Raw genomic sequence first — 23268 nt, 5'->3', positions numbered from 1 at the left:
ATGAAGAGGGCCATTAGGGTTTAGTTTTGGGCATTATGAAAAGTGAGGTCTCTTTCTAGTTTTCTTCTCCTAGTCTTCTTCTTGTTCTTTTCTAGGGTTTTCTTGTGGGAGATCTTATCCTTCTCGAAGTGGACAAACTTATCTTGTTTTCTCTTAGCTTTCTAATGCAAAGGTTATTGTCTTTCATTCCAACTCTCTTGTGATTGTTTCTCTTGATTTTTGGTGGAGAAATTCCTCCCTTTTGGGGGAAATTGGGGCAAAACCGAAATTGTGAAACCCTAGGGCGTATCAGAAATCTGAGATTCAGAGCTGGTTAAGATACCCGAGTGTGTACATCAGCATCTGCAGCAGTTTCCTGAAGTTTTTCAGCAACCTAGTAGATTATCGCCACCCTGGGAGTATGAGCACACTATTTCCTTGGAGGGAGCTTCTCCTATCAATGTCTGACCGTATTTTCACCAACAAATTTAGAAGGATGAGATAGAGAATATCATTAAAGAGATGCTTGAGGCATAACTTATCAAGCCAAGAGTGAGCCCTTTTTCCAGCACAATTTTACTAGTGAAAAAGGATGGCAATTGGAAGTTTTACAAGAATTATAGGGCTCTAAACAAGGAAACTATGTTGGATAAGTTTCTTATCCCTCTGATTGAGCTGCAAGATGAGTTATTTGAAGCGATCATCTTCTCAAATATTGACCTAAAATCAGGTTATCATGAGATCAAAACGAAACCGTGGGATGTGCAAAAGATAGCTTTCAAGACTCATGAGAGTTAGTACGCATTTTTGGAGATGCCTTTCTGCCTTACCAATGCTCCAACCACTTTTTAGTACCTCATGAACCGGATTTTTCGAACCTACCTCAGAAAGTTCGTCTTGAAATTTTTAAGCACCATCCTAATCTATAGTGGTCAACTAAAAATTATATTGGAAACTTTGAGAGAGCACTAGTTGTATGCCAACATGAAGAAATGTTTTTTTGCACAATCACAGACGGAATACCTAAGATATGAGAAAACCAAGGGTACCAGCAGACCAATCCAAGATTCAGTCCATATTGGATTAACCTTTATCTAAGAACCTGAGGGAGCTAAGAGGATTCTTAGGCCTCACCAGATACTACCAGAAGCCTGTGTTGCAGATCTAGACCCAAGTACTATGATTTTGATGATAGCAAACATTATTGTTCATTTAGTACGGGCATTCATGCATATCTATTTTATGTGCCTAGCTCACTAACCTTTTAGGTCCAAAAGTTTGCTTGGAACGTCAATCAGCTCAAAATCAAGTAGAGGAGGATTGAGTCAATCTGCAATTTCTTTTTCAATGCATTTTTTATCTTTTCTTGAGTAAAATGTATATTGGTGGATCCTGAAGCTAAGTAATCATGCACACACACTCAATGGGAGAAATTTGGTGACTTATAATTTTTTTCTATTTTTGATCACATTGTACATAATGATTTCAAATCATCCAGGACGATCAATTAAAAACAGAAACCCTAATTACGGCATCTGGATTCTGTAAACTTACTTAAAAAATCGTCCTGGATGATACTCCCATCATCCTGAATGATGTGCTCATATCAAAAATACTCAACCGCCAAACTCATTTAGAAAAATTTTATTTTCATAATTCTGTTCTCATCGTACATGACGATCTCATATTGTCTTCAACAATCGCAGGATCATCCTGGACGATCAGTACGAAAACCTTAATATTCTTTTGAATCTCCAGGACGTCCCGAACTATCTGATGGACGATCAGTTATAATTTTTCATCGTCCAGATTTATCTCCTGGATGGATGACCAGAACAATCTGCTGGACAATAATCACTGATTTTGAACAAATCGTACATGACGATCCAAGCATCGTCCTGGACGATAAGTTATATTTTATTCATTGTCCAACATGTATCTCTTGGACGTCCAGAAAAATCTGTTGGACGATATGTATAATTTTGAACTAATCGTACAAAATGATGTCCACATCATCCTAGACGATTAGAACAAACAATGTGCTCTAATCGTACAGCACACACAAATTGTCCTGTTTGGAAGGGCTGAAATACACTGATCGTACAGGACGATCATTAACAGCAAGTTGCAAATTAAGGCAATTTTTAAAGCCATCTTTATAAGATCTCTTATTTGTTAATGAGAGTATCTTTTGTTGTTTTCCTGACTTGAGAGAGCTTAGAGAAGGAGATAAAGAGCTTGGGAGAGAGAGAGAGAGAGATAATCTTGTTAGGGGGAGTTTGTAAGGAGTTCACAAAAGTTGCTCCAACCAAGGATTTAAGTTGTCTTCTCCAATCATCATCCTTGGCTCCTTGGTGGTTCTAGGGAGGTCTTCGTCACCGTTAGATCAAGATTCTATGCCTGCTTCTGGAGGAAAAAAAATGAGTTGGATTTCTCTGCCTGTTTCAAGAGGAAGCAAAAATAGTCTGGGTTCTCTGCCTCATCGGGGTCGGTGAAAAGGTGTTTGTAAAGGCTTCTCTATCTTGTTGTGGGAGAAAAAGGAGAGTCACTGTGGTTTTAGTGCAATACCTAGAGGAGAGGCTCCGGAGAGTAGATGTAAATCAAGTTGACTAAACTACTATAAAATCTGGTGTGTATTTTCTGATTATTTTTCACACTTTATTTTTACTACGATTAACTACTTGGGTGAAATATATAATTAGTCATTTTGAGCATTGGTTTTGTTTGTTTCTGCTATAAGATATAAAAAAAAAATTATCCAATTCACCCCCACCCTCTTGGTTAACCTCGGGACTAGTTCATAAGGGCTTTACATCCCTAACGAACTTTGAAATGGTATCAGAGCGGGATTTATAAAATCAACTTTTAAAAAACTTTTGAATTTTGATCCATGGCTAACTTTGGTAATCGAAACATGACGGAAGGGTATTTCATTACTCGACCACCCTAGTTTGATAATATACTTTTTAATTTCAAAAAAACTCGCATGTCCACATTTTTGCAATCTATAAATTATTATATGTGGATGCTTGTAAAAGAAGGTTATTCTGCACCAACACATGAAATAAATGGCATAAAAACTGAACTTCCGTTTTATGAATGGACTTTTGATGATATGGATCTAGCACAACTTAATGCAAAATGTTTAAACAGATTTTTCTATGCACTGAAATCTACATATTACATTCGTCTCAACTTGTGCTATTAGTAAAGAAATATGAGATAGATTATGTATTACTTATGAAAGCATAAGTGAAGTTAAACAATCTAGGTTGAATATTTTATTTTATGACTACAAACTGTTTCGCATGAAACCTGGTGAGTCAATTTTTTAGATGTATACTAAATTTATAGAAATAGTTACGTCTCTGCATGCCTTAAGAAGAGAGTTAACCAATTATGAGAAAGTTAACAAAATTTTGAGATGTTTAACTTCTTCCTTTGATTCTAAAATTACTATTATCACTGAATAAAATGATTTGAATATTTATTCTATCAATAACTTACTTGGATCACTCATTGCTTACGAGCAAGGAGTGAACAAAAAACAACTTGATGCAGGGAGGAAAAGAAGAAAAAACTTTAACCTTAAAGGCTAATGATACGGATACTAATTCTACTGGTTCTGAAAGTGCTGACGTTACCTTAATTACTAAGCAATTCAAGAACTTCTTAAGAAAGAAACAAAAACACCATCAAAAATGAAACAAAGGTAAGAATAGCAAGAATTATAAAGGTTCTTCTGATGTGGTTTACTTTGAATGTAGGAAGTCGGGACATGTAAATGCTGATTGCCCTACACTTAAGGCTCACTCAAACAATGAGAAGGGCGAGAAGAAACTCAAGTTTAGGAATGACAAGAAACGGATCCAAAAGGCTTTCTAGGCGGATTCTGCATCTAACTCCTCTGAGACTAAAGTTGAAGAGGAGACAACAAACTTGTGTTTGATGGTGGATGAATATCTTGATCATTCTGACCAAGAAGATGTATGTGAATTAACATACGATCAAGTTGTTTCTGAGAAAATTCATTTATCTATTGCATGCTAGCCTGAAACTTGAATTTCTGAACTTACAAAAAGAGCATGATATTTTGATTAAAGATCATTCTTCACTTGATAACAATCACATGACATTATTAGATGAATTTGATGCTTTGAACATAAAGTATTCTGAATTGATTGTTGAGCATGATTCCTTGAAAAATTTACATGTTGAGCTAGAAACTGCATATAAGGACTTAGATACTCTTGCAACTGATTTAGATAGTAGGGAACATGCTTTGAAAGTTGAAAATACAAATCTTAAAAATGCAAACCAAATTTTATAAATCAAGATAAACGCTTTGAATGAAAATAAAACACCCCTTCACTTGAAGAATTTTGCAATCCATCACAACAATATGAATCATTCAAACCTAGGAAGAAGCATTATAACCCGAATAGATTAGTAAACTCTTTTCCAAGTGTTAGATGTTTTTCATATGGCATGCTAGGACATATTTCACATACATACATCGTTCAACATAGAATACATTTGGTGTGGAGACCCAAATTACATGATTCACAACATAACACACATTCATTGCATTCTTCTTTCCATAAGAAGGGACCCAAACTTATTTGGTTTCCTAAATTTAATTTTTGATGATTTTATAGGTATGCTCTCACACAAGACCTCATTATAGAATGTGGTACTTGGATAGCGGATATTCACGCCATATGATTGGAGATGCTAATCAATTCATTTCGCTGGAGGCCAGGGCTGGAGGCAATATCACTCTTGGAGACAACACCACTAGGAAAGTGGTGGGCGTAGGAATAATTGGAAACTCCAAGGACCTTTTGATTGAAAATGTTTTACTAGTTGATGGCTTAAAACATAAATTTTTCAGCATTAGTTAGCTCTACGATAAAGGATTCAACATAAATTTTTTGTCAAATAGCTGCACTATAAGCTTAAATAACAACACTGTTTTGCAAGAAAAAAGTATCAACAATATTTACATGCTTGATTTAAATAATATTGAATGCGCTATTTCATTTTGTTTAAAAATGATGAGTCTTAGTTGTGGCATAGGAGGTTGTGTGATGATATCATGAAAACACTTAAAAAAGTAAACCAAAAAAACTTAGTAAGAGGAATCCCCAAGCTTGAGTTCACTAAAGACCACCTGTGCCTATCAACTAGAAAAAAGGATAAATTCTCTTTCCATTCCATTAAGGACATTAGCACCTCTAAACCTTTAGAATTCCTAAACATGGATTTGTTTGAACCCATTAGTACTACAAGCTTAGGGGGAAAAGTCTTTGAATTTGTAATAGTTGATAACTACTCTAGGTTCACTTAGATTAGATTTTTGTCACATGAAAGTGAGTCATTCGATGAATTTAAATCTTCTCCACTTGAATTTAGAAAAAGCTAGGTTGTGATATCTTGATCATCCATAGTGACCATGGTGGAAAGTTTAAAAATGAGAGATTTGAAACGTTTTGTGAGATGAAAAGGATTAGTCACAACTTCTCAGCTCCTAGGACCCCTCAGCAGAAAGGGGTAGCTGAAAGGAAGAGCAGGACCTTAGGAGAAGCCGCTAGAGCAATGCTTGCTAAGTATTCACTTTCAAAGTACTTTTAGGTAGAAGCGGTGAACACAACTTGTTATGTGTTGAATACGATGAATGTTAGATCCAAACTGAAGAAGACACCCTATGAGATCATTAAGGGTAAGTCATCAACCTTTCTCACATCCATGTCTTTGGTTGTAATGTTTTCATTCTAAATAATGGGAAATCACTTTTAGGAAAATTGGACCCAAAATCTGGAGTATTTTTAGGCTATTCAAGTGTAGGGAATTCCTTTAGAGTGTTTAATAAGAAGACATTGGTGATAGAGGAGACTACTCATGTAGTGTTTGATGAATCTGATTATGAGAAGTCTAGGATTGAGGAAGAAGATGAAGTAGGTGAAATTACCCAAAGAGTAAAAACTATAAATTTGAAGGAAAGTGTAGAACCTCAAAACACTTTGCCTAGAGAATGAAAATATTCTTTGAGTCATCCTAATGAACTGATCTTAGAAGACCCTTCTAAAGGTTTTAGAACTAGGCATGGACTTAAAAAAGAAGTAAACTACTCTGCCTTCATATCAATGATTGAACCTACCAATATCAATCAAGCACTTTCGGAGGAATTCTGGATCTTAGTCATGCAAGAGGAACTAAATCAATTTGTTAGGAATAATGTTTGGGAGCTGGTAGAAAGACTTAAGGATCAAAATGTGGTAGGAACCAAATGAGTCTTTAAGAATAAAATGAATGATTCTAGTATAGTGATTAGAAATAAGGCAAGATTGGTGGCTAATGATTAATCAAATTGAAATGATTGATTTTGAGGAGACTTTTGCCCCTGTAGCTAGATTGGAAGCGATTAGAGTGCTACAAGCATTTGTCTGTTATAAAAGATTTAAGTTTTTCCAAATGGATGTCAAGAGTGTCTTTTTATATAAGGTAATAAAAGAAGATGTGTTTGTAGAGCAACCCCCAGGCTTTGAGAATTCCTAATTTATAAATCATGTTTTCAAATTAAAAAATACTTTTTATGATTTAAAACAGGCACCCAGAGGCTTGCACATTTCTACTATAAAGGAAGTTTGTTAAGGGGAGCATAGACACCACCCTTTTTTTGAGGATAGTAGGTGATGAATTACTCATTATCAAGATCTATGTTGATGATATACTTTTTGAAACTTCTGATAAAAATTTAAGTGATTATTTTTTAAAACAATGAGTAAAGAATTTGATATGAGCATGATGGGAGAGTAATCCTACATTTTAGGATTTAGCATAAGGAAAATGGATGATTGAACTTTTCTTAATCAATCGAAATACATTAAGGACATCTTGAAAAAATATGAAATGGATAAAGTCAAGCCAATAAACACTCTCATGAGCTCCAGTGTTTAGTTAGATAAAGACTCAAATAAAAAATCAGTTGATCAAACAAAGTACAGATAAATAATTGAATCGCTCCTTTATTTGACAGCTAGCAGACCTGATATAATGTTTAGTGTATTTTTGTGCTAGGTTTCAAGCTGATCCAAAGAAATCTCACCTGACTGCAATTAAGAGAATCTTTAGATATATCTCATATGAATAATGTTCATAATCATTAAATCATTTTCAAGCTTTCTTGATCATGTTGTTGCATTTATCATATGAATATGATTCTGCTTTGTAATTTACTCCTTCTTATATTAGAGAATGAGTTTTTCTTCTCTATTATTTGAAATATAATCTCACAACGGAGAGTCTTTAAAGGTTTCAAAAGAGAGCTAGCATGCAAAAATGACAACAAGCCTAAAATAAGCCAAAAAAAATTAAAAAGATGCACAATGATCATCAAAAATTGAAAAGATACACAAAGTATATAAAAAATTAAAACAAGCGCAAAGAGCATCAAACAAAAAACAAAAGGCACAAAATGAACACACAAAAAAGTAAGTTTTTTTCTCTTTCAGACCTTTAAATCTTAAAAGAATTCGTATGCCACTTGATATCTTCAATCACTTGATTTTTAAAATTCATGATTTTGACTAATTACTTGGCTATATTATTCTATAAGATATGTTTTCTGGAATGAAATTTTGAACGGACCACTTTTCTTATCCGATTTTTTTAGTTATATTTTTTTGTTATCAAAAGATGGTTTGACCTGTAAGAAGCCCGAGCTGGGGTTAACAGGATCAGTTGTTCTACCGTTTTTCGGATTTCATCGATGTTAATTCATTTATTACAAATTTTTTAATCCAATCACAATGGAAATTTATCTTTTTCTAGTATTGATTTAAAAAAAAACTTATTCTCTGCTCTTTTTTGTTTTTTTTTATCATCCTTTCTTTGTATTTTTACTTGTTTTTATTATGTATCACTTTTTTTATCTCTTTTCTCTTAATTTGTTTTTGTGTTTGTTTCTGAATTTGTACTTGCTTCTATACTATGTTTTGATTAGTGATTGTTCTTCTGTTTCCTCTTTTTTGTGATGTCAAAAGAGTAGTATCAGTGTTGTATCGTTTGCTTGTTTTAGTAAAATTTGTTTTGCTTAGATTGTTCTCCTTTGTTTTATGTTTTGTTTTTTTTAATAAATTAAAAAATATATATGTGATTTGAAATGTTCCAACAACAATATTTGTCATCATAAAAAAGAGAGAGATTATTGCAGATCTAAAACCAATTACTATGATTTTGATGATAACAAATATTATTGTTCCTTGACTACTGGCATTCATGCATATCTGTTTTATGTGCCTAGCTCACTAACCTTTCAGGTCCACAAATTCGCTTCGAACGTCAATCAGCTCAAGATCAAGTAGACTATGATTGAGTCAGTCTGTAATTTCTTTTTCAATGTATTTTTTATATTTTCTTGAGTTAAATATACATTGGTGGATCCTGAAGCTAAGTAAGCACACACTCATGGGGAGGAATTTGATGAGTTGGAGTTTTTCTGTTTTTAATTACATCGTACAGGACGATTTCAAATTGTCCTAAATGATCAGTTAAAAATAGAAACCCTTATTAGGGCATCTGGATTATGTAAACTTGCTTAAGAAAATCATCCTGGATGATACTCCCATCGTCCTAGACGATATCCTCATATCAAAGATACTCAGTCGCCAAGCTCATTTAGGCAAGATTTTACTTTCATAATTTTGTTCTAATCGTACAAGACGATCCCATTTCATCATGGACGATTCATTACAATCATGTCTAAATTAGTCATGTGATTAAGGAAAGTAATTAAGATTAAATTGATCGATCATATCGCCCTGGACGATCACAGGATAGTCCTGGACAATCAGTACAAAAAAACTTATTACTTGAATCTCTTGGACGTCCTGAACTATCTGTTGGACGATCAATAATAATTTTTCGTCGTCCAGATGTATCTTTTGGACGACCCAAACTATCTGATGGATGATAATCACTGATTTTAAACTAATCGTACAGGACGATCCAAGCATTGTCCTGGACAATAAGTTATATTTCTTCATCGTCCAACATGTATCTCCTAGACGTCCAAAATTATCTGCTGGACGATATGTATGATTTTGAACTAATCGTACAAGACGATGTCCAAATCGTCCTTGACGATCAGAAAAATAATATGTTCTAATCGTACAGCACAAATAGATCGTCCTAGTTGGAAGGGCTGAAATACACTGATCATACAGGATGATCTGTCAATTATCCTAGACGATCTTTGACGGCAAGTTGCAAATTAGGGCAATTTTTAAGACCTTTATAAGATCCCTTATTTGTTAATGATAGTATCTTTTGCTGTTGTCCTGACCTGAAAGAGCTTAGAGGAGATGAACAGCTTGGGAGAGAGAGAATCTTGTGAGGGTGAGTTTTTGAGGTGTTCACATAGGTTGCTCCAAGCAATGATTCAAGTCGTCTTCTCCGATCATCGTCCTTGGCTCCTTGGTGGCTCTTGGGAGGTCTTCGTCAGCATTAGATCAAGGTTCTTTGCATGCTTCTGGAGGAAGCAAAATGAGTTGGAGTTCTCTTCCTGCTTCAGGAGAAAGCAAAATGAGTCTGGGTTTTCTGCCACACCGGGGTCGGTGAAAAGGAGTTTACAAAGGCTTCTCCGCCTTGCTGTGGGAGCAAAAGGAGAGTCACTGTGGTTTTAGTGCAATACCTAGAGAAGAGGCTCCGGGAGTGGACGTATGTCAAATTGACCGAACCACTATAAAATCTGGTGTGTTCTTTCTGATTATTTTTCGCACTTTATTTTTACTGTGATTAACTACTTGGGTGAAATCTCTGATTAGTCGTTTTGAGTATTGGTTTAATTTGTTTTCGCTGCAAGATATATAAAGATTTTCTTTTAGTTAAAGAAATTTTTTAAATATCCAATTCACCCTCCTCCCCACTTGGTTAACCTCGGGACTAATTCATAAGGGTTTTATATTTCTAACGAACTTTCAGTATGTGCGAGGGTATTTTTACAACCAAAACGCATCAGATAATCCTTTTGAATTTCTCTTGCCATATATTAAAAAAAATCAATTAATTTCTCGCAATGCTCTTCAATTTCTAAACATTCTAAAACTAGTGCAAAAGGCTATGAACTTAATATTAATCTTTGACATAAATCTGTTATAATTGAAAACTCTTTAACCCTCTACAATTACAACTAATACTAGTCAAAACTCCACATTTTTTTAATGACTTAACAAACCTTTCTAATGCGTTTTCTTTTACTTAATGAGCAACAAATCAATCATCCTGGTACATGGTTATTTCTTCTCAAGATAAATAAAAATTCATATAAATATCATTTCACAACTCTCTATATGTTTTCATAAATTAGCTTGACTCGACACGAAATTCGGTAAGCAATATTCGACATGCATAGAACACGACATGAGTCCAACAAATCTCCAACACATGTTGGATACACAAAAGATAACTGAGATTTAAAAAATATTAAAAACATTTGACAATTGAGTCTTAAATGTAAAAAAAAAAATTAAATACAATTTCTTGAATTTCAAATTTGTACTTATTTAAGAAAAATAAATTTATTATTTCCTCTCTATAGCTCAAAATCAATCACTAGGACAGAATACTCCCATTTCCCTTAGCATTCTCATTTTCACTTCTCTTGGCAAGTGATGGCTAGAGTTTCACAACAACTGATAACATCTCAACATTGACATCTAACATCAACACAATATCAACATTTAAAAATCAACTCAATATTGAAGTTTGATGTTGTATTGACATTGACGCTCAATGCTAATAATTTCTACACCAGCAATTAAGCCCCCGCACTGTCTCAAAATCTTATTTTTGTCCAACATCATCTCGACTTCGACGACCAACAACATCTCGATATCGACGATCAATATCATCTTGACATGGATGCCTAATACCCATTACACAATAATGATGCTCGACTCTTAACAGCATTTCATCTCCCCTCTCAATGCCTAACACATAATGTCGACGCCCAATTCTAAACATTTTAATATTAATCAATTTAAAAATAAATCATAGTTAAATGACTTATTATTTCTAAATTATTCTTAACATTCTACTAATTAAATTTTCATACACTATTTTTTAGATATAAAATTAATAATAATGTGTCCAATCAGTATTAGTATTTTATTTTTTTAATAATTGATGTCCTATATCCATGTTGTCATGTTCATGTCTATGCATCATAGTCTTATACTTTCTAAAAAGATTATAACTTGAGCTGACTAATATATATGTTCTAGATTGAGTGTTAATGTATGAATATGATTTTTAAAAAATTCTCTACATTTGGAGGGTGGTGCATGATTATTTGAGTGTACCCTAGAATATTATACGCATTTCAAGGCAATTAAATATGCATCTTTTCTCACTTTGGTTTTATCCATGCTCCAGGCCTTTGCAACTTCAGGAGGCATTAGATCTGAGGCAGCTTGAGCAGTAATAGCTGCAACCTTGACTCTTGTTGCTTTCTGCTCTTCAATATCTGATTCATCACTACTTCCAGTAACATGAAGTATGAATGAATCTCTTTGCACGCCTTGAAGTTCCGCTGGAAGACGAGTAAATGATTTTGATAAAACATCTTCGCAGTTGTGAAGCACCCCGCCAATAAAAAGCTTCACAGCCATGTCTCTGTCACCTTCAGTAGGATCGGTGCCCTCATCCAAGGAAACAGAATCATCCAGCATGTTCTCAAGGTTACTTTTTTCCTTGGAATCCTCATTAGTAGCACTTTCTTCATTATATTCCTGCTTCTGTTCTACAGATTCTGATTGCGCTTTGACTTCTTCAGATCTGTTGGCATTCAAGATCCTGACTTTAAACCCAGGCATTCTTTCTTTGAGAAAATTAATCACACTTTTTAACCCCTCTTCGTTAGACTCCTTGGAGTTAATGCTTGGATCATCTTTCTCTCCAATGGTTTTATCAGTAACATCTTCTTTAGTAGGTGTCCTTTCAATGGATGTCACCTCAGAATCATTGGTGGGACTATCTCCAGTTTTAAGAGGTGATGAAATGGAAATATTGGAATTTCTTTTCACCGGTTGCAAGATTACTACCTGGCAAAAAATTCCACCAACAAATTAGAAGTATATGCAATCTGGCTATAATGTATTATAGTCAAGTGGAGGGTATTTTTTTAGTCTTTCCATGTATGCGATCTTTTTATATTTTATTAGTAATCTGGATAGTTTCTTTAAGTCTTTCCATTATAATACCTGTGTTATGTATTCCCCATAACTATCTTTGACCAAGAAGATTTCAAAGAGAGGGGTCCCTGACGTTCCGGTAAGCAGTTGTCTGAATAGATAATTATCAGTACCTTATGATAACAATTTCAAAAAGCAGCTATAACATAATATTGCATACCTTGCACTGTAACTCTTACCCACAAATCTCCCAACAGAAGGCAAAATCCGCACTATTCTACCAAAAGGGTTGTCAAGATCTTCTGGAAAGCCTACCCACCAACCAACCTGATCAGAATTAATGGAGCTGAACAAACATTGTTGTCTGAAACAGAATACAAGCTTGATACAAGGACAATTATCGTTCAAAAGAAATCATAAAAAATTTAAAATATTCCAGCCTGAAATTTAATATTTTATCTGCTAAAGTATAGACTTGGGTCAAAACTTCTCCAGATGTTAGTAATTACCACTAAAGATAAATTGACATAAAAAAACTTTAGCCTGACTTTTTCCGATTAAGTAGCGACATATAAAAAAGCTATAAAACATCTCAAACTCAAGATATCAGAATATTTATATGCGATGAAGAAGTTACATCAAACTGTTAGAAAGGAGTCACTATTTGGAACAAAACTAAGTTATTGTTTAAGTCACACCGTGTGTTAGATACCCTAAGATGCGCATATGAAATCTTCGTTAAAAGTGGGTTGTTTAAGGCAATTAAAGGATAAAATCATTCTCCCGACATTTCTTCTTCTCATAGATGAAGCTTTGCTGAAGTAGTGTATGCATTTAGATAATCATATCATACAAAGTATTTATAAGAAGATGAACTTCTACACCCATGATGCTAGAGTTCAAGGTTCCACATTTCTTCAAAACCACTCATTGAAATATAAATCATGACACCTGCTTCAAACCAGCAGTGCGCATAAGCATATGTAAAGCTAGTAAGATTATCATACCCTTCAATATAAAAGTTTCCATTAAAATTACTCTTTTTTTCTGAGCAGGGAAATCAAAAAAATGTCTATCCAAAATGTCAAAGAGGTAGATAAATGAATATTGCTAATAGGCACAAATACTGAATTTGCAAAGGAGAATCAAAACCACTAAGAGAACTTACAAGCCCAGTTGGAAGCCTATTTAATCTTGATGCATCATGGTAGCGTTCATCTTCTATAGCGCTCTGTGAGATAATGAAAGAAAATATTAAAAATGTGAGCGTTCGAGAAAAAAGATGGAAAGTATATTAAACGATGAACACACCCTCAATTCAGAAATAACTTGTGCTACAACGTCCTTTGATGTTGCTTCAGTAATCCCTGTCTTCAGTTTGGAAGCTTCCACAAAGTCCTCATTCTTAATAGCCTCTTCAAGTTGAGACTATCACAAAAGTAAAAAAGTTGCCAAAATCATAAAGTTGATAAAATTATGACTTAAAATACCCATTTTGTTGAAATTGACCCAAATCCTCAGCAATTGAAAAACTGTGAAAAGGAAGATTAAATAAGACAGGGAACAATGTTTGATGATGCATCTAAGAAAGAAAAGCACAAACAAAAGATCATAGAAAAATCATATAACTTTTCCCTCTTTACATTAACAATATATGATCCTTGAGGAACAATTTCAAATATCTCAATCGCTAATTGATGTTAGTCCATATCAAGTGAATCTAAAAAAGGAAACCAAGACAGTAACAACATAAGCTATTATAATAACATTTAATGATGATTAGGAAGTGTGAACATGAAGGGAAAATCATAGAAAACATTATTAAAAAGTTTATCAATATAACTTCTTATATATATGCAGCAGCACCACTAGGGCGGCCACTTTATTCCATAAACTAGGGCTAGCATTAATGCATCATGATCCTTTCTCATAGCTAAAGAGAAAGGAATGTTAGGGTTAGTTCTACTCCAGAAAAATCTCAATCAAAAAAAGCCCTCCCCATATGTTTGAATCTTACAATTCACTCCACTTAAATTGTAACACCCAAATTCCCCTAAGGTATTTTGCCAACTTTTTTAATTTAAAAATATTCTAAAATAATAACTTTCACAAAAAATATCAAGAAGAATGACATTGAATTCTACTCGTCAAATAAGCAAATTGATATATAAAAGTATATGCTAATTTGCACATAGGTGAAAGTTATTGAATTAAATCTCATTTTAATAAACTTCCTATAGTTAAAATATTTATTTTACTACTCATTCAAGCAAATCACTTAACAGAGTCATTTAAGATTCGGCATAGTCACTTATCAAGGCATGCATTGGAAGGTGGTATAGGTAATTAGGTAATTGGCATTTGTTTAGTGATTTAATCACTTCGCTGCCAAACCGAAGTCTCATTTTTTTGCTGCGAGATCTCAGGTTGTAGAGGGTTTGGAGTGTTGGAGTCGGCTAGGAGGTGGAGTTTGGGTGCAAGCCAATGTAAGGAAGGTTGTTGTCAGGTTTGAAGAAAAAAAGAGGAAGAAGACAGAGAACGAAGTAAAAAAGAGAAAGAGAGAAAGAGAGAAGAGAAGGAAAAAAGATGAGAATTTGATAGTTTATATATAGATACTTGTTTGTTATAATTAAGTTCTTTGTGTAAAAGTTTAACTTAAATATATTCAATTGTTAATTAAGAACTCTGTATAACATAAAAAGTAGAAATTTGACGACTTTAAACTGTGTATAAGGTGAGGGAATTGGGAGATGTGTTACCTTACGAAAAAATTTAATGTCTCTCTTTAGTGCCGATGGAAATTGTGGAAATTATCAAATTAAGAAATTTAGATTAATATAGGTGATATATTCGTGTAGGCAAGTTTGAGATGTCCGAATTTCATAAACAGCTCGTCGCGGAGGTAAGATATGTAATATATAATTCAAAAAGCAAGTATTCTGACCTTGTTCATATACCCTTACACCGGAACCAGTTTAGTGTGTTATTTATTAACAATTCTACTTAGAATTGAATGGAATCACGTATTTCTAATATGTTGGTATAAAATTTATGTTTTGCTAAATGTTTCATTATTAAATGAAAGGCAGGTTATCTATACAGGCTTTTTCTTATATATGCATTGTATACCATTACATTTTAAAGTAATGGATCACAAGTGTAAATGACATAGTAAATGTTGTGATCAGAATCTGATAGGCATAAAAATATCATGCTATGCGATAGGCAGGTGAGGCAGTGCAACCCAATGGGAAATGCGACTCAAATGGAGGCAATATGATCTTGGTATAAAGTCCACAAGCTATTGAGGAAATGTGACCTCAAGAGGCAATGCAACCATAGTTTTATAAAATCTATGAGCTAGATATAGCTTGAACCTACATATATTGACAAGATACATTCTTAGGTTACAAAGAACATAAAATTTGAAAGAAAAATTGTTCAATTAAATGAAACATTTATGTGACTAAATTAATTTTTAAATATTTAAAATAACAGACATGATGTTACTTTTCCTATAGTATCATAATTGGTATATTGTATTCTTACTTTAGGTGAGTATATTAATGTTACTGGTCTTTATATACAACTCATTCATACAATATGGATATATTAATGATAATTTATAAAGAATGCACAACTTAAGTACATACAAGTATACAACCATTATATTTATATGCTAGTTACATCTTTTGTACACTTGAATCTTGTATTATAATTGCAAATGTTTCTAAGCATTATAGTTCACCAACATTTTACGTGAAAAGATTGGAGTAGCTCTAGTGGCAAATAAGATTAGAGTGAGTCACTTTAGATAATTTGGTCACATAAAATGTCAACCCTTCGATGACCCAATTAGGAGAGTAGATGTTTTATATCTAGGCTATGCTAACGAAGTTAGGTAGAGCTAAAAAGACTTTGTTAGAAAGCATTAGAAATAAATTTTTTTTTTAATTAGATTTAAATGAGAATTAGACTCTTAATAGGACTCAATAGAGAAAATAGATTCATGTAGCTGACTCAACATAGTGGGATAAAGGCTTGACGATGTTGTTATTATTATTGTATCTTTTTATGTACAGTTTTAAATTAAATGCTAATAGGATGTATTAAGATATCTATTTTCATGAATGTTAGAGATTATTAGTTGCACTATAGATATAAATTATAAATGAAATTTCGAACAACTTCCTTTTTATTTATAAAGGTTGATGTTTTTCATAAATATTCATGAATGATTAATGCATGAAAAGTAGAATGAATTGTAAGAATTCTTTTGCAATGCTTCTCGTTGATTGGTAGGAGTGTGGTTGGCATGAAGCATGAAAAAAAAAGTGATATCAGAGTTAGATTAAAATTCTAAAAATTTACTACGGATGCATGCTCGAATCCAGAGTATAGTGTGAAAAGATTAGTTGTGACAAGTTTCTATAGAGCATAGGTGAGGATAGTCTTTCTAAATAAGACTTTGCTTTCTAGATAAGGTTAAATTTTTAGATGGAATGTAAATGTCTAGTATAAATCCTAGCATCACGTTGTGCATATATATGATCTTTTATACATAAGTTCAAGTTGGCCATATGATCATGCACTAAATAGTAATAATTTCTTGATGTAGCAGGAGGTATGATCGAAGCAGTGCTCGATAGACTGCTTCGATCATACCTCCGAGGGTCCTGAGAATACGACACCGGCTATGCACTCAGAGCAATGAATATCCGACAATGATACACATGTAGATGATATGAATGATGGAGAAAATGAAATCTCTTATAAAGCCTAAATCACATAGAGTACACCAGCAACTATATCAATCACACAAATAGTGGCAGCAGTCAAGTTCCTTGTTGAGTGTAGAGATGGACAAACATTTATAGCTATTTCAAAATTTAAAGCCCTCTCTATTCGCGGAATGATTGGATGTCAACTGCTAAAGTTTAGATAATCAGGATTGAAAAGATCTTAAATGAGATGAAATGCATTAGTGATTGATGGGTATCTCTAGCTATATTTATGTTGGAAGGAAAAGCAAAACGATGGTGGAGAGGTCAACATTTGGAGAAATTTGAAGGCATACTCGAAAAGCTAGTCCCCAGGAACAAGATTGAACAAGTTTTCAAAAATTAGTAAGCCTCCTTCAGCAAGACAATCTATGTAAGAGAGCTTCATGAATCTATCATAGGGAACGAAGGCTGAGATTCAATACTAGGCAAAAGTTACAACTCTGCCAAGATATACCCCATAACTCATCAACACTTCTACTGAGAAATGCATTAAGAATTTCCCTAACAGATCAATTAAGATAGCCTCTCATTCCTTTATGCATTAAGAATTTCCCTAAATTGGTGGAGAGCAGCATGTTGTTGGAGTGAGATATGGATATGGTGAGAAAAAAAGGGAAACTAGCATTAAGAAGAGAACCTTTGATAGGAAGGGCGGTCAGTTTAAAAAATAAAAATTTATTCAAGGACAACAACAACAACAATAGCTTAGAGAACCGCATATAACACCAATTTATACCACTTGTGGGAAGTTCCACTCAAGGAAATGTAAGCTAAATTCAGGGAAATGTTACTTCTATGGTGAGAAAGGCCATATTAAGAGAAACTACCAAAGAAATGTCCTGGGAGACTGAGAATCAAACAGTGCTTAGATAATAGAACAGTATAGAGGTGTCATACCTGTATTAAAAGAAAAGGGAGAAGCATCTTAGGGCTGCAAGAGGTGTTCTGGGTTGATTCTTTGCTCTAAATCCCATGAAACTAAAAATTCTCCAGAATTGATAATATGTAATATTATAATTTTAGATATTCCTACTCGAGCACTTTTTTATTCTAGCATATCACACTCGTCCAATTTTAAAGCATTCTACTGCCAATTACATTTACTCTATGCATGAGTATTAGATTTCTTGTTTGTGATTGTATGTTTATGTATGTGTGCACGATTGCTAAGCCAACATGCACCTAATACATAAATTCAATCAAGAAAAATGAAAAATATAGACTCAGTAAAAATTAAAATAAAGACTAAATTATGCACACTACAATATCTTAAGTGGATTCTTTAGTTCTTTGTTTGGTGTATGTTGTACCTAAAATAGTTAGCAACACAAAAAACAAATATCCAATATACAATGCATGAATAAGCAAAAAAACATCCAATAATATTTATAATCAGCAAAATATAAAGTTGGGCTCCTGTATTGCAACAACGAATACATGATATATCAGATTTAAGCTCTCTAATTAATAAAAGCTTTACCCATTTTGTGTTTTGACCAATAAAATGATAAATAATCATTTCACATTGCATTGCGCTTCGAATATTGAAAACATTATATTTATTATAACAAAGTCCATGAGTTTCAAAGGCATAATCTTCAAATGAACAGCCAGAGAACTTGTTAACAATTAAGAGATAGTCAGCATTTTACTGAGAACGTGTATAGCAAGATGAATATAGTTAGCAAAAAAAATTTGTTAATGTACCATAGTTTAAAATTGCGAAATCCGAGGTGCGCCTTTGCACAATTTGCTCCAAAATATCCTCAAAGCCTAGGCAATTTTCAGGCATCATGAGGCGTATGCCTCAGGTAGAGTGAGGCGAGCCTCACTAGCGTTATTGCATAATTTCCTTTGAGGCATACGCCTCTAATATGGGGGCCCACTTACTTAAAAAACCTCTTAAATTCATCCTTATACCCACTTACCCAACCGAAGACCCACTTACCCGACCAAAGACGTCAACCGAAGCCGCGCAGGAAGCACGTAGACGCCCGATCCGGCTCTCCCGCACATTTACGCCGCCTCTCCCGCCAGCGCCGCCTCTCGCCGGTGAGTCCTTTGTTTCCGGCCGCCCCTCTACATTACTTCTTCAAGTGTTCTTAGAGGTCTTTTTAAGTTTAGGGTTTGGTTTTTCAACTTATAGGAAAGTTAGGGTCATAGTTCTCGATACCGCTATGTACATGTCATACCTGTTAACGGCGAATGGCGCACCATGGCGCAAAGGTCCATTTGGAGCCATGGCGCATAGCGCACGGCGCAGCGCACGCTATTTTGAACATGGTGCAAGCTATATAAAAATTATAAAAGAATAAGCATGAATATGAAATATTATTAAAAATGAAAGACAAGCTATCATAATAATAAAAGACAACCATAAAATATATAAGTTCGACTAAGTAACATTCAAATATCTCATAATTCAAATACTACAATCTTTTTTTTTTAAAGATCAAATAAGAATTTAATCTACTCTTCTTGGGAATCATCATCATCAGCAAATATTAAAAAAACTTCATTATCTTCTTCAACATTGTCTCCTACTTCATAATCCTCTTCATCACCCTCGGTACCGCTACTTCATAATCCTATAAGAACTGAATCTAACATTTTATGATCACCTAAAAGCAAACAAATTTAGATAAAAGAAACATAATATGAGGACTACCGGAGGTCCAAGGGGGCGCTGCCCCCGGAACAAAATTTATTTGTAAGAAAAATTTTGAAGTTCATTTGTATGGAAATTAGGGAGCGGTACCGAGCGTGTACCTAGTTAAACCGAGCTGTACAAAGCATGTAACTAGCGGTACCGAGCATCTACCGAGCGGTACCAAGCATGTACCGAGCGGTATCAAGCATTTACATAGCGGTACCGAGCGGTATCATGCATGTACTTAGCAATACCGAGCGTGTACCTAGTTGTACCGAGCTGTACCGAGCTGTACCGAGTGGTACAAAGCATGTACCGAGCAGAACTGAGCATGTACTGAGCGATACCGAGCGGTATCATACATGTAATTAGCGATATCGAGCGTGTACCTAGCGGTACCGAGCGTGTACCTAGTTGTACCGAGCTGTATCGAGCGATACAGAGCATGTAATTAGCGGTACCGAGCGGTATAAAAAATATTCATAAGTATACCAAAATTTAAAAACAATTTGGCGCGCTATTTTGCGCCGTGCGCAATGCGCCATGGCTCACATGTGGCGCAAATAGCGCGCGCTATTTTACTCACATGCGCCTCGCCATGAATATGGCGCTATTTTGCGCCATTGACAGCTATGGTACATGCTCGGTACCGCTAGGTACATGCTCGGTACCACTATGTACATGTTCGGTACCGCTATGTACATGCTCGATACCGCTAGGTACATGCTCGATACCGCTAGGTACATGCTCGGTACCTCTAGGTACATGCTTGGTACCGCTAGGTATCTTTCCATACAAACCCCGCCAGGGGGCAGCACCCCCTTGGACCCCCGGCAACCCGGCATATTGTTGTATTCATCATATTTATTAATAGTTGTTAGTGTTAGTCTGCTTCTTCATGAGTGCATGCTTTCCACTAATTTCACTTATCATTTAGATGTTTTTATTGTATGATAGAATCTTACTATTATTTACCAACTAAAACCCTTAAATTATCATTTACGCAATTCTTCGTCCGTGAGGCTTACGCCTCACACCGCCTCGAGGCTTACGCCTCGCCTCACGTAAGAAAAACGCCTTGAGGTTTATTTACGCAATTTTAAACCTTGAAATGTACAATATGAAATGAACCAAAAGCAACTGCATCTAAGTTACAAACAGTAAAATGAAAATATTATAAATCAGTATGTTTCCTATGAGAAATGCAAGCTCACTCATCTAGACCACATTAAGTTAATATCTGATATATTATTATTTATAATTAAACAATGTAAAAGGATGGCGCAATAGTCAATACACAAATCGACAGAACCTGATCCTCTTTGGAATTTTGTTATGTGTGGGGAACGTCAACCTTAACAAAGATACCACGTATCTTCAAGACTTTGATCTTTGAATTTGCCATTGCTTTAAGATAATGAAACATCTATAGTTCATGTCATTAGCCAGAAATTAGGATTCATTGAAAATTTAAATTCATTTTGAATCCTCCTTTAAGCTAACTCCAAATAATAATGAAGAATAAAAATTTGTGAGGTGCACTAGATACATCTTTGGTGATTAAGTTAAGAATTCTTTAGTCCGCATGCAAATTAGAATTCTGTAGAGGTCCACACTTCGTAGTCCAACTAGTGAATCAGCTGCAGATTTCCAGGTTACTATATTATGGCCCTAATTTTCATTTAATGACACATTTATGCTGCTTCATTGAAAATTTAAATGCATTTTTTAGCCTTCTTCAAGCTAATTCTAAATAATGAAGAATAAAAATTCCTCAGATGCACTAGATCACATATTTGATGATGAAGTTAAAAGAGTTTTCTTTGTCCGAGTTCATATTAGAATTTGGTAGAGGTCCACATTTCATAGTCCAACTATTGAATTAGCTGCAGAAATTCCAGGTTACCAATTGTATGGTCCTAATCTTCACTTAATGACACATTCATGCTGCTTACTTAGTAGTCCTTTCGTTGGTAGCGGCAAAGGAAAGCGAAATTGTTTCCTTTTTCACCTGGAATTAAAGATTGGAGCACAGTGTAGACACCATAACAAGGCATCCACCATAGAAAAGGCACGTCAATACTATAAAAGGACAAAAATTCTCGATAAACAAAATCTTATTTATTCTCTTTTTTTTTTCCCAGCAGAAAAGGTGTGGGGTGCCGGGAAATGGGCTACCTTGAGAACGAAGGTGAAGCTTTCGGCATGGTCCATCTCCGAGAAATGGCGGCTCCATCGGCTCCAATTCCATTCCAAGCAAACTTCGCCGCCACCACAGCAGCAACAGGAGATGGTGGTCGGTGTGATTCGGCCAGCCCTGAAGGACCACTTGAGAGCAGTTCCCGCTTCGCCAAGAAGGCTGTTTTTCCGCTGAGGAATCGGCGAAGACACCGAGGACGGCGAGAAATGGGTTATGGGCGGATCGAGGCACGATTGTAACCGGACACGGGGCTGTGCAACCCAGGCGTTCGTCATCGCCATCTCTCTCTTATCGCTTTTCTGTGTTTGTGTGGATGGACTCCTATAGCTCGCAAGCTCGCAAGCTCGCTACCTCTATTTGGTCCGAGAAACTTTGGCTCAGACTATACGAATTTGATCGAATGTACTATATTTCTTGTGCCACCTCTCCTTTAATTTAAATTTTTTAAAGATAAATAATTAATCATTAAATATATGATTTGAATTTATAGTTTTAAGAAAATATTTTTTATTAGAATATTGTTAGATTTAAATTTATCCATGAGAAATATCAAATATCCAGCCTTCCTACCTAGCAAGCTTAAAAGATTGGAGACCGGAAATTTGTGGAAAGAAAATTTTTTGGTAAAACTTTTCACTAGCTCAATTATGTTTTAAAAATTTGTCAAAAGATTAAAAGTATACATATTCATATTTTATTTACAGTGATCTGAGGGCTACAGGGAAGCCTATGTTAAACAGATAAAAAAGTAAAATAATAAATTAGGCACATTACGAATTGCTATTGTGACGCCTCAGGCATCTATAGTGATATGATTCATCGACATACTTTTGTTCTTATTCTTTCTTCTTGTTCAAATCAATTCAAACATCCAGAAATGGTAATTGCATTAAAGAAAACAAATACAATTTAACTCAAATGAAAAGAATCCTCAAAATAGCGTGCAGTCGACAGAAATTCTAAACATAGACAAAATACATAGTTTCAGAAAACTACCAAATTACCAGAAATCGAATAAAACATTATTCCAAAGCTTTACTTGTACTAAAGCAATATTTTTCAACATCCAGATAATTTTCTATTCGATAAAACACATCAGAATTCAAAATACCCGGTGAAAACTTTCCAGAAAATAATCAAATCGTGCAACATCATCATTTCTAAAACATACCAAAAATTACGCGGTAAAAGTTTCGTCAATATAAAGATATGCACATTTTTCGGTAACGGAAACACAAAACTGAGCAGAAAAATACAAAAACACAAAATCTTTAAAATCAGAAATAGGATTCGGATTCCTTACTTCGAGACAAACAAATTTTTCAACAGCGACGACGGACGAAAGCACACCGCAGCCTCCAAAACTAAGCTTTTTCCTTCTCTTTTCCTTCTCTTTCTCTCTCCTATTTTTCTCTCTCTTCAAAATATCTCAAATCCTCTATTTATCAAGCAGGATAGTAC

General features: G+C 34.5%; 1 protein-coding gene across 1 annotated transcript in view; it reads right to left on the bottom strand.

Moving 5' to 3' along the window:
* Positions 1 to 22187, bottom strand: part of LOC110101106 (protein EXECUTER 2, chloroplastic) — a 39334-nt gene extending 17147 nt beyond the window's left edge. Inside the window, exons 1-6 of the mRNA XM_020828887.2 lie at positions 21786 to 22187; positions 13485 to 13601; positions 13342 to 13404; positions 12394 to 12500; positions 12243 to 12324; positions 11394 to 12083 (exon numbers count right to left, since the gene is read on the bottom strand). Of these exons, the coding sequence (XP_020684546.1) occupies positions 11394 to 12083; positions 12243 to 12324; positions 12394 to 12500; positions 13342 to 13404; positions 13485 to 13601; positions 21786 to 22088 (1362 nt within the window). The 5' untranslated portion in view covers positions 22089 to 22187. The remainder of the gene's footprint in view (positions 1 to 11393; positions 12084 to 12242; positions 12325 to 12393; positions 12501 to 13341; positions 13405 to 13484; positions 13602 to 21785) is intronic.
* Between the last annotated feature and the right edge of the window lie 1081 nt (positions 22188 to 23268).

Source organism: Dendrobium catenatum, unplaced genomic scaffold (genome assembly GCF_001605985.2).
Source record: "Dendrobium catenatum unplaced genomic scaffold, ASM160598v2 fragScaff_scaffold_12, whole genome shotgun sequence".
Classification (NCBI taxonomy): Eukaryota; Viridiplantae; Streptophyta; class Magnoliopsida; order Asparagales; family Orchidaceae; genus Dendrobium; species Dendrobium catenatum.
This window is presented reverse-complemented; position numbering and strand designations above follow the sequence as displayed.